The sequence below is a fragment of the Pseudophryne corroboree genome, chromosome 5 (genome assembly GCF_028390025.1).
Source record: "Pseudophryne corroboree isolate aPseCor3 chromosome 5, aPseCor3.hap2, whole genome shotgun sequence".
Classification (NCBI taxonomy): Eukaryota; Metazoa; Chordata; class Amphibia; order Anura; family Myobatrachidae; genus Pseudophryne; species Pseudophryne corroboree.
Window position 1 is genome coordinate 50,036,956 of NC_086448.1, and position 12,650 is coordinate 50,049,605.

Sequence of the window (12,650 nt, forward strand, 5' to 3'; positions counted from 1 at the left end):
GACCGCCCCCATATTGAACAGTGGACAATGCAGTAATATGGAGGGTGCATTTTAAGGGACATGACAGGAATCAAAAGATGACTCTGCCCGAATGAGTTTTACAATCTCACACCTCCCAACTGTTCAGCTTTCGATGATACAGTCCTGTTTTTCTTGGACTGCCCAATCCATGAGCCGCAGTGTCCCACGTTGGGGCTGTGGGGTGAGGGAGTTGGGGGGAGCACACACCGTTGCATAGAAGAGGAGAGGGTAAGTAGTGGGAGAATACATGCCGTGGGACAGCCCAGTATCTCGGAAAATAATCAGTGCATTGTACAGATGGGGTGTGGCCCTGATTATGCAAATATGCAGCCACACCCACACCTCCACCTCCTTTGCCATCGCACTCACCAACCCCACCCCCTATGCCAAGCCATGCCACCACATTGACCCCAGATGTGCTAACCTAATGCTGTAGGAACTAGGAACCCTAACAAGCCTATAGCTGTTTTTATCCATTTTTAAAGAAATCTAGATCCAAAACGCGATGATGACTGTGAATCAAAAACAAATCATGAAAATCTGCACACATCTCTAATATTTACTAAAGATCACATTTTCAAAGCCGACAATTCACATTTGCTTTGAGGGCTTGATTTAGAAAGTCAAAAGTAATATATGGCAAACACGTCTGCTTCTACCTGTATTACTGTTATCCTTTTAAATCCAGCCCTCAAGGCCACTGACAATTGGCATCTCTGAAATATATGCCCAAGCAGGGGTGTATCTAGGGTCAGAGCGCCCCCTGGCAAAGTAAGGGAATGGCGTGGCCACCCCCATATTTCTGAAATAATTGCTATTACCTCCTTTGCCTGGCACACCACTTACTACCCCTTCTGTACAGCTCTAGGCAGGCAAAGTGTTTAATATTAGAGTATGATTATAGTGGTATACAGTATGACCGGTAAGCAAGGAGAGTTTTTCACTTACAGAGCAACAGAAAAATGAAAGCTCAGAAGTGCAAAAAAGACAATGGCCCTCATTCTGAGTTGTTCGCTCGCAAGCTGCTTTTAGCAGCTTTGCACAAGCTAAGCCTCCGCCCTCTGGGAGTGAATCTTAGCATAGTAGATTTGCGAAGGAAAGATTAGCAGATTTGCGAATAGACAGTTCTTAGCAGTTTCTGAGTAGCTCGAGACTTACTCTGCCACTGCGATCAGTTCAGTCAGTTTCGTTCCTGGTTTGACGTCACAAACACACCCAGCGTTCACCCAGACACTCCCCCGTTTCTTCAGACACTCCCGCGTTTTTCCCAGAAACGCCAGCGTTTTTTCGCACACACCCATAAAACGGCAAGTATCCGCCCAGGAACACCCACTTCCTGTCAATCACACTACGATCACCAGAACGAAGAAAAAACCTCGTAATGCCGTGAGTAAAATACCTAACTTAATAGCAAATTTACTTAGCGCAGTCGCACTGCGGACATTGCGCATGTGCATTAGCGACTAATCGCTCCATTGCGAAAAAAAAAATAACGAGCGATCAACTCGGAATGACCACCAATGATCACTAGTAGCCACGGGTCTCAGTATTACTCTACATTCTTATCATTAGAGTGTGAGGCGGCCTACACAGGACACAGACTATATATATAGCTGACTTGTTATGAAACTACTTCAAGTCATTTTCAGATGTTCCGTATTTCAGTAAAAAAGAAAAATCAGTAAGTACATTTTAGACTTTTTGTCTTGTACCCGATCATTTACAATGATACAACTCTCTCCGGAAACGTCAGGGTAACACTGAGCAGTAAGTTTATTCCCTTGGTGTACAATATTTAACAAAACTGCTAAAGACCAGATAAGTCCTCAAAACCACTGGGGTTACGTTGGGTGTGGTATGGAAGGTCGACAGTGTCCAGGTCGCCCACTATTGGTCAACAGTAACTAGGTCGACAGGTCAAAAGGTCGATATGAGTTTTTTATGGGGGGTTTTGTGTCGTTTTCTCCGTACAGTGACCAGGAACCCCAATTAGTGTCCCCTCGCATGGCTCGCTTAGCTCGCCATGCTTCAGCAGGTTACTATTCCCAATCGTAGTCTGCATGGATTGTTAAGTATGAAAAAGTTCGAAAAAAGGAAAAAACATTTTTTTAAATTGTGACCTTTTGACCTGTCGACCTAGAAAATGTCGACCTAGTTACTGGATCCCGTTACCTTTGCTCTTGACACGCGTTTTATATTATTATTAGAGATATTACAAGCTTCTGGAGATTTAGGGGAAGATTTAATAAAGCTTCTATAAATGAAAAGTGGTGATGTTGCCTATAGCAATAGCAACCAATTAGATTCTAGCAATCATTTTTCTATTGCATCCTAGAAAATGATAGACAAAATAATGTACATAGGGCTTCATTCAGGTCGCATCACAATCATGATGAAACCGCAATTTATCTTACCCGGTGCCAACGCGTCCTGCGCATGTGCGCCCCAGCCAATGCGATCGCGGTGCGGCAATGTGGAGTTGTAGTGGCAGGATGTTACATACGGGGGCAGGTTGGCGCAGTTTTCGTCACGCAGCCGCTCCGATAGAAAATGGCAGCGGTGCGCCTACCTTTGCAGACGGTTTATGAAGACAGGGGGCATCCACAGTAGCGGTGACCAAAATCTAATTGTGGCATGATCGCAATTAGATTGCGGTCACAGCCGCTGGGCAGTGGGTAGCATGCTGGGTGGTCCTGCGCTGAGTGGCCCCCAGTGTGCGATAGATACGGCTGCAGATTCTGCTTTTTAATCCAGCCTGAATAGGGTACATGGACTGGTTGCTATGGGAAACACCTACACTTGTCTGTGTCCGACGCTTTTGGAAATCTGCCCCTTATGCTTCCAAAATGTGTTACCCGGGCAAGCACTGAATGAGAAAATAAGCGTTAGGAAAACCGGAATAAAAGCGGAGAAGTAGAGAAAGCACCAGTAGACAAGGAGGCGGGCGCTATGTGTAATGGTGTCTAGCGTCAGAAACTGGTAGTGCATGTAATGTGTATTAAGCCTAATGTACATGCTTCTGAATATGTACAATACTATATACTTGCACCATTTGCCTATAGTGTAGTAACTGAGTAGGTGGCTATAAAATAGAAATAAGACTTACCAACGTCATGCAGACTGGGCACAGAGGATTCTGGGAAATCCCCCAGCTGAGCCGCCCACGTCACATTCACTCCCAGTCGGCTGGAAGACAGGCACTCAACATCTATGGTAGAATCATCGCATACAGATATTGTTCCTTCTCCGCTGCTCCCAAAGCGGTTTACCTGTACCATGGATTGCAACAGAGAAAAATATAAATATTAGTACAATGTACATAATTATTTACGGTATATAGATTTGGGATATTTTCCAGTAAGTTAGCAGTAAAATGCTCTGTGTAAACACAGACTCCATATTTTCATGTATACACAAAGGTATACATAAGCAGATCTGCATGCAGTATATCACAGATAATGGCGGATCCCACAATTGTCAGCAGACTGCGCAGGGTCTAAGGAAGTCACAGACTGCGCATATGCTTCACCATCTATGCGCATCTTGACGGAGTATACAAGAGCGGACCGGTCGCACCATACATGGCCTCATCTTTGTGCCCCTGCAAGGGGCGTTTCTGGGTGGCTTCTGGGCTATTACCGTGCGAACTCCCAGACTGGAGCTGTCTCATAACCCTGAAGCCCGACATTTGTGCTTGCATGTGGCATGAGGGTGGAGATGAGATGCCTGTTTCAGATGGATCTATTGATCCCAGCAAGAGGTGGACAAGTGCCAATATTATTTTTAAACTAATTGGGCCAGATGTACTAAGCCTGAAAAGTGATAAATATCACAGTGATAAAGTACCAGCCAATCGGCTCCTAACTGTCATTTTTCAAACACAGCCTGTGACATGGCAGTTAGGAGCCGATTGGCTGGTGCTTTATCACAGTGATATTTATCACTTTTCAGGCTTAGTACATCTCCCCCATTGTGAGACAATCAGAAGACCATCACAAGCAGATTGCTTTGTTACAACTTAGTGCCAATAGCTCTCAACAAATGATTATTTAGTTGACTTGTAAGGTCATATAGAAAAACAATTAAAACAACCGGCAAAAAAGTAACTTATATAAGTACATCAAAACTGTAACAACTAAACAAAAATTAAACAAACCTGAAAATAATATAACAACGTAAGCAGATAAAAGTAAACAGTTCTGCCTTAAACGTCTTCTTGGAATGTAAGACCTTCAGTTCCTGCCAGTATTTTGGCCGTAGGAATTCTTCTAATTCCAGACCTTGTGTTGCGAGTCTCTAGTTATAGCTTGCTCTGAATATTTTCCGTCCTATGTTGTACAATAAGCGTAGGAATAGTAATTATACCTGAATATGGCACAATCCCCTGGATTTCAGATCATCCAGTATGAAGGTCCTAAATGCTTGTAGTAACCCTGAGTAATCAGCCGTACACATTTTACCAGTTGGGAGCATGATCTGGAACCAGGCCTGAGTCTGAGCAGTGTGGAAGGACTCGACTCCTGCAAAAGAGTTGGTACAGTTTATTATTATTTAATATCAACAAATGTGGTGATCTAGATGGCCTCCAAAACTTGTGCAATCACTGTAAGCAAGTATCCTGGCTCTTCTACTAGCCACTGGTACTCCCCAGCACACGGATAACCACAGGATTGCCCATGTATCACAAAAGTGAGAGCCTTCTACAGAACCAAAAGAGGTTCAGCTGCTATACACAATAAAGGACAGACGTGGTTGCCAGAAGCCGACCTACTCAATGTTTCTACAGGGACTAGTTCATATCTTAAGTTCCTTTATTTCAACCACATTGCACCTCTGGTACCTGCTCAGAAATGACAGTCGCCAATGACTCTGCAGTAACCAGAGATACTTTCCCCTCCACCACCTACAGTTATTGTTCCTCTGCCTTATTTATCTAGTATTCTTCAGGTCTTAGATTGTAAGTTAATCAGGAAATCCCCCCAAAAAAAGTTTTTGGAATCCTCTGTAAAACCAATCCACAGGACGCACATCTATGGCATGATGAATGAATGTGAAAAACAAAAACAATACACTGTTGGAATTAGAGATGGGTGAAACTTGTGTGGTTTTGTCAACGCAAAATGTGAATACTGTCCAAATTCTGGTCTAGCTCCTTAACTCCCGCTCAGGATCTTAGAGTAATTTTGTGTGATCATGTTTCATAATCATAATAGACATCAAGGTCTTTCCGTATTCATAGTGTCGAGTATGGAAAAATAAGACCGTTCCCTACTGTACACACACAGTTTTAAATGCAGGAAGGACATACAGTATTTGTAGACACAGTGGTGGCCATTAAAGACTAGAAGGTCCTCTGATCATGCTATCAAATAGTGAGCTTCAAAATCAAATTCACAGTTTTTAAGTTTGAGCACAATTAGTGCCGTTTTTTTTTTTTTTTGTTTGACCAGTCGAAAAAACTGCACTTTTTGCCCACTTTTAGGTCGAATTTACATTCAACCAGACGATTTTTCGACTTCTTGAAAAATTTGGCCCTGGTGAAAACCACCCTGATCGGCGAATTCGCCACCGATCCACGTGTATTGGCAAATTCATGGGCATTTTTGTCTGTTTTTGGGTTCCTTTTTTGCCTATGCCGATTCGACAAAAAAAAAAAAGTGAAAAGGCATGGCTGAAAAAAAAAGATTCAAAAACATCCGAAAACGCCTGCAATCGGGCCGCAAACTAAGGCTCTAGCCTAAATATGACTGAACATGTTTGTATTACTCAAATTAAGCTCAATTTTTTTTTAAAGCCCCCAAACATTTGAGACTTTACAATGGATTTTCAAACTTCAAAGCAAATTCAATAAACTGTTTTGAGAAACTGATGGAAACAAATGTGAATATCCTGATAAGCAACTACTAACGTGAGATTTCTGAAATAAAATGATGATAAATGTACTGTACCACATTTCGTATAGTGGGGGAGAAGTATCAAACCTTGGAGAGAGATAAATTCAGAGAGATTGAGGGGGATATTTATAAAAGCTTGGAGAGAAATAAAGTGGAGAGAGATTGTAGCCTACCAACCAATTAGCTCTTAACTGCCATAAAATGAAAAGCCATTATATGCATTATCCTTCACAGACAAATAAGCACATTCATATAAATGAAAGAGTCTTACTGCGACATGACCGGACATGAGGCGGCTGTGGGACCCAGCGTTGAGTATTCAGGTCACAAGTAAACATATGGCTGGAGAAGACATTCCTATAACCCTTGTGACATGCAACCTGACATTTCTGCAGCTTCTCTCCAGACTCTAGAACCTCCTCACAGAAAAGAGACCCGTGCTCAATATCCTGGGCACCGAATGGAAGTGGGCACACCGGACCTATCAGCGACAGACAAAGCACATCCTCATTAGTTGTAACTAAACTTTTCTCACCAGCAGTATTTATGAACAGCCAAGAAACATAAAACTTGTATTTCCCCCACATTAGGAATAGATTTGAGTTTTGAGTCTTCTATTGAAGGTTGTGTTTCTACACATAAAGTAGAGACACGGGGATACAATGTTTATTCTTTAATGCTTCCATCGCCTGTACACAGTGGAGGCAGCAATCGTACAACTAGGTCAGTATTCACAGTAACATTTGTAGACAGCACTGTGGTGTAGTGGTTAGCAGCCTCACCCACTGAGGTCATAACTTAAATTCCAAATCAAAGCTTTATATGTGTGGAGCTTGTATGTTCTCCCTGTGTTTGTATGGAGGCTCGTCCGGGAACCCCAGATTCCTTCCACACTCAAAAGATATATTTGTTGGTTAATTAACTTCTGACAAAACAATTATCCCTATTGTATGTTTCATAGTTGCCAACTTTTGAGCTGCCAGGTCAGCGATGGGGGAGGCTGCCTTTAAGCAGACGGTGGGGGGCATGGTGCTACGCCCGCATCATTGTATCTCCCCCTTCCGCTGCTCATGGCTGCCAGACCATTGAAGGAGATGACAGAGTGCTGGAGTATACATATGGAGGATACATTATAATAAGATGACAGTAAAATAAATATCACTATGAGACTAATGGGTTCTGGTTTAGCGACATAGGACGCACCCTGGCAGGAAGGGCCTGACTTTTGGGACATGATGACCTGTGTCCCCTCCGCTTCTTCTCCATTTGCAAAGACGCAGTAACACAAGTTCCTCTCTGGATCACACTGCTCCCGTGACAGGTTATCATTTCCATCGCAAATGGGAACAGGCCCGTCTCCCAGAAAATTATCTCCAGATGTCAGTATAGTGCAAAAACCAGGACCTGGGGGTGAAACGCATCAACAATGTAACATGTAGAGTCCCCATCTGGAGCAATACCCCACCGGTACTGGAGAAGAGCCACAGGTTGAGCTCTTTCAGGGTCATTGTAATCTGGTCGCATAACAGGTTGCGTGTAGCGAATGCAGCAATTGGCAGGACAGAAGTGGCCACTTATCACCAGATGCTTTATTTCAGAGGTTCTCAAACTCGGTCCTCGGGGGCACACACAGTGCATGTTTTGCAGGTAACCCAGCAGGTGCACAGGTGTATTAATTACTCACTGACACATTTTAAAAGGTCCACAGGTGGAGCTAATTATTTCACTTGCGATTCTGTGAGGAGACCTGCAAAACATGCACTGTGTGTGCCCCCGAGGACCGAGTTTGAGAACCTCTGCTTTCTCTAACGTCCTAGTGGATGCTGGGACTCCGTCAGGACCATGGGGAATAGCGGGCTCCGCAGGAGACAGGGCACATCTAAAAAAAGCTTTTAGGTCACATGGTGCGTACTGGCTCCTCCCCCTATGACCCTCCTCCAAGCCTCAGTTAGGTTTTTGTGCCCGTCCGAGAGGGTGCAATCTAGGTGGCTCTCCTAAAGAGCTGTTTAGAAAAGTTTTTTTTTAGGTTTCAATCTCAGTGATTCCTGCTGGCAACAGGATCACTGCATCGAGGGACTTAGGGGAGAGATTTCCAACTCACCTGCGTGCAGGATGGATTGGAGTCTTAGGCTACTGGACACTTAGCTCCAGAGGGAGTCGGAACACAGGTCAGCCTGGGGTTCGTCCCGGAGCCGCGCCGCCGATCCCCCTTACAGACGCTGAAGAGACGGCAGAACGGAGGTCCGGAAAGCAGGCGGCAGAAGACTCCTCAGTCTTCTTGAAGGTAGCGCACAGCACGGCAGCTGTGCGCCATTGTTGTCACACGGCTCACTGACTCAGTCACGGAGGGTGCAGGGCGCTGCTGGGGGCGCCCTGGGCAGCAATATAATTACCTTTAGTGGCAAAATAAATACATCACATATAGCCATTAAGGCTATATGTATGTATTTTAACCCAGGCCAGTTTCTTAAAAACCGGGGAAAAGCCCGCCGAAAAAGGGGCGGAGCTTATTCTCCTCAGCACTCAGCGCCATTTTCCTGCTCAGCTCCGCTGGTGAGGAAGGCTCCCAGGTCTCCCCTGCACTGCACTACAGAAACAGGGTAACAAAGAGAAGGGGGGCATAAATTGGCAATATTTATATATTAAGAGCGCATATATAGTAAACAACACCTTCTAGGGTTGTTTATATACATTTATAGCGCTTTTGGTGTGTGCTGGCAAACTCTCCCTCTGTCTCCCCAAAGGGCTAGGGGGTCCTGTCTTCGATTAGAGCATTCCCTGTGTGGCTGCTGTGTGTCGGTACGTGTGTGTCGACATGTATGAGGACGATGTTGGTGTGGAGGCAGAGCAATTGCCGATGATGGTAATGTCACCCCCTAGGGAGTCGACACCGGAATGGATGGCTTTAGTTATGGAATTACGTGATAATGTCAGCACATTACAAAAGTCAGTTGACGAAATAAGACGCCCGGCTAACCAGTTAGTACCGGTTCAGGCGTCTCAGACACCGTCAGGGGCTGTAAAACGTCCTTTACCTCAGTCAGTCGACACGGGTACCGACACAGATGAATCTAGTGTCGACGGTGAAGAAACAAACGTATTTTCCAATAGGGCCACACGTTATATGATCACGGCAATGAAGGAGGCTTTGCAGATCTCTGATACTGCTGGTACCTCAAAAAGGGGTATTATGTGGGGGGTGAAAAAACTACCTGTATTTTTTCCAGAATCAGAGGAATTGAATGACGTGTGTGATGAAGCGTGGGTTAACCCCGATAGAAAACTGCTAATTTCCAAGAAGTTATTGGCATTATACCCTTTCCCACCAGAGGTTAGGGCGCGCTGGGAAACACCCCCTAGGGTGGATAAGGCGCTCACACGTTTATCAAAGCAAGTGGCGTTGCCGTCTCCTGATACGGCCGCCCTCAAGGATCCAGCAGATAGGAGGCTGGAAACTACACTGAAGAGTATATACACACATACTGGTGTTATACTGCGACCGGCAATAGCCTCAGCCTGGATGTGCAGTGCTGGGGTAGTGTGGTTGGATTCTCTGACTGAAAATATTGATACCCTGGATAGGGACAGTATTTTATTGACTCTAGAGCAATTAAAGGATGCTTTCCTTTATATGCGAGATGCTCAGAGGGATGTTTGTACTCTAGCATCAAGAGTAAGCGCGATGTCCATATCTGCCAGAAGAAGTTTATGGACGCGACAGTGGTCAGGTGATGCGGATTCCAAGAGGCATATGGAAGTATTGCCATATAAAGGAGAGGAATTGTTTGGGGTCGGTCTTTCGGACCTGGTGGCCACGGCAACTGCCGGCAAATCCACTTTTTTACCTCAGACCCCCTCCCAACAGAAAAAGACACCGTCTTTTCAGCCGCAGTCCTTTCGCTCCTATAAAAAGCGACCAAAAGGACAGTCTTATCTGCCGCGAGGCAGAGGAAAGGGTAAGAAAGGGCAGCAAGCAGCCCCTGCCCAGGAACAGAAGCCCGCCCCGGCTTCTACAAAGCCATCAGCATGACGCTGGGGCTTTACAAGCGGACTCAGGAACGGTGGGGGGTCGACTCAAGATTTTCAGCAATCAATGGGTTCACTCACAAGTGGACCCGTGGGTCCTGCAGATAGTATCTCAGGGTTACATGCTGGAGTTCGAAAGGTCTCCCCCTCGCCGGTTCCTAAAGTCTGCTTTACCAACGTCTCCCTCAGAAAGGACGTCGGTTTTGGAAGCCCTTCACAAGCTGTATTCTCAGCAGGTGATAGTCAAGGTACCCCTCCTACAACAGGGAAAGGGGTATTATTCCACACTATTTGTGGTACCGAAACCGGACGGTTCGGTAAGGCCTATTCTAAATCTGAAATCCTTGAACCTGTACATAAAGAAATTCAAGTTCAAGATGGAGTCACTCAGAGCAGTGATAGCGAATCTGGAAGAAGGAGACTTCATGGTGTCCTTGGACATAAAAGATGCTTATCTACATGTCCCGATTTACCCCTCACACCAAGGGTATCTCAGGTTCGTGATACAAGACTGTCATTATCAGTTTCAAACGCTGCCGTTTGGGTTGTCCACGGCCCCTCGGGTCTTTACCAAGGTAATGACCGAAATGATGGTTCTTCTACGAAGAAAAGGCGTATTAATTATCCCTTACTTGGACGATCTCCTGATAAGGGCAAAGTCCAGAGAACAGCTGGAAGTCGGTGTAGCGCTAACACAAGTAGTGCTTCAGCAACACGGGTGGATTCTAAATCTTCCAAAATCTCAATTGACCCCGACAACACATCTGCTGTTCCTGGGCATGATTCTGGACACGGTTCAGAAAAAGGTATTTCTCCCGGAAGAGAAAGCAAGGGAGTTATCCGAACTTGTCAAGAACCTCCTAAAACCAGGAACTGTGTCAGTACATCAATGCACAAGAGTCCTGGGAAAGATGGTGGCTTCGTACGAAGCGATTCCATTCGGCAGATTCCATGCACGAACATTTCAGTGGGATCTGCTGGACAAATGGTCCGGATCGCATCTGCACATGCATCAGCGGATAACACTGTCACCGAGAACAAGGTTGTCTCTCCTGTGGTGGTTGCAGACTGCCCATCTGTTAGTGGGCCGCAGATTCGGCATACAGGACTGGGTCCTGGTGACTACGGATGCCAGCCTACGAGGTTGGGGAGCAGTCACAAAGGGAAGAAACTTCCAGGGCGTGTGGTCAAACCTGGAGACGTCTCTTCACATAAATATACTGGAGCTAAGAGCGATCTACAATGCTCTAAGCCTGGCAAAATCGCTGCTTCAGGGTCAGCCGGTGTTGATCCAGTCCGACAACATCACGGCAGTCGCCCACGTAAACCGACAAGGCGGCACGAGAAGCAGGAGTGCAAAGGCAGAAGCTGCAAGGATTCTACGCTGGGCGGAGAATCATGTCGTAGCACTGTCAGCAGTGTTCATCCCGAGAGTGGACAACTGGGAAGCAGATTTCCTCAGCAGACACGACCTTCACCCGGGAGAGTGGGGACTTCATCCAGAAGTTTTCCACATGATTGTGAACCGTTGGGAAAAACCAAAGGTGGACATGATGGCGTCTCGCCTCAACAAAAAATTGGACAGGTATTGCGCCAGGTCAAGAGACCCTCAGGCAATAGCTGTGGACGCTCTGGTAACACCGTGGGTGTACCAGTCAGTGTATGTGTTCCCTCCTCTGCCTCTCATACCAAAGGTACTGAGAATTATACGGAAAAGAGGAGTAAGAACAATACTGGTAGCTCCGGACTGGCCAAGAAGAACTTGGTATCCGGAACTTCAAGAGATGCTCACGGAGGATCCGTGGCCTCTACCTCTAAGAAGGGATCTGCTTCAGCAGGGACCTTGTATGTTCCAAGACTTACCGCGGCTGCGTTTGACGGCATGGCGGTTGAACGCCGGATTCTAAAAGAGAAGGGCATTCCTGAGGAAGTTATTCCTACTTTAATTAAAGCCAGGAAAGAAGTGACCGCACAACATTATCACCGCATTTGGAGAAAATATGTTGCGTGGTGTGAGGCCAAGAAGGCTCCAACGGAAGAATTTCAATTGGGTCGATTCTTACATTTCCTGCAAGCAGGATTGTCTATGGGCCTCAAATTGGGGTCCATTAAAGTTCAAATTTCGGCCTTATCAATTTTCTTAAAGAAGGAATTGGCGTCAGTGCCTGAAGTACAAACTTTTGTCAAAGGTGTACTACATATACAACCCCCAATAGTGCCTCCAGTGGCACCGTGGGATTTGAACGTGGTTCTAAATTTTCTCAAATCTCATTGGTTTGAGCCTTTAAAATCGGTAGATTTAAAATACCTTACATGGAAGGTAACCATGCTGTTGGCCCTGGCTTCAGCCAGGAGAGTTTCGGAGTTGGCAGCTTTGTCATACAAAAGCCCATATCTGATATTCCATTCGGACAGGGCAGAATTGAGGACACGTCCTCAATTTCTCCCTAAGGTGGTTTCGGCATTTCACTTGAACCAGCCTATTGTGGTGCCTGCGGCTACTAGCGACTTGGAGGACTCCAAGTTACTGGACGTTGTCAGAGCATTAAAAATATATATTTCAAGGACAGCTGGAGTCAGAAAATCTGACTCGTTGTTTACATTGTATGCACCCAACAAGTTGGGTGCTCCTGCGTCTAAACAGACGATTGCACGTTGGATATGTAGTACAATCCAACTTGCACATTCTGTGGCAGGCCTGCCACAGCC

General features: G+C 45.7%; 1 protein-coding gene across 1 annotated transcript in view; it reads right to left on the minus strand.

The window, feature by feature from the left end:
• TG (thyroglobulin) overlaps nucleotides 1-12,650 on the minus strand; it is a 297,874-nt gene that overhangs the window by 244,452 nt on the left and 40,772 nt on the right. The window contains 4 exon segments of the mRNA XM_063925145.1: nucleotides 3,128-3,290; nucleotides 4,387-4,541; nucleotides 6,187-6,396; nucleotides 7,119-7,319. Of these exon segments, the coding sequence (XP_063781215.1) occupies nucleotides 3,128-3,290; nucleotides 4,387-4,541; nucleotides 6,187-6,396; nucleotides 7,119-7,319 (729 nt within the window).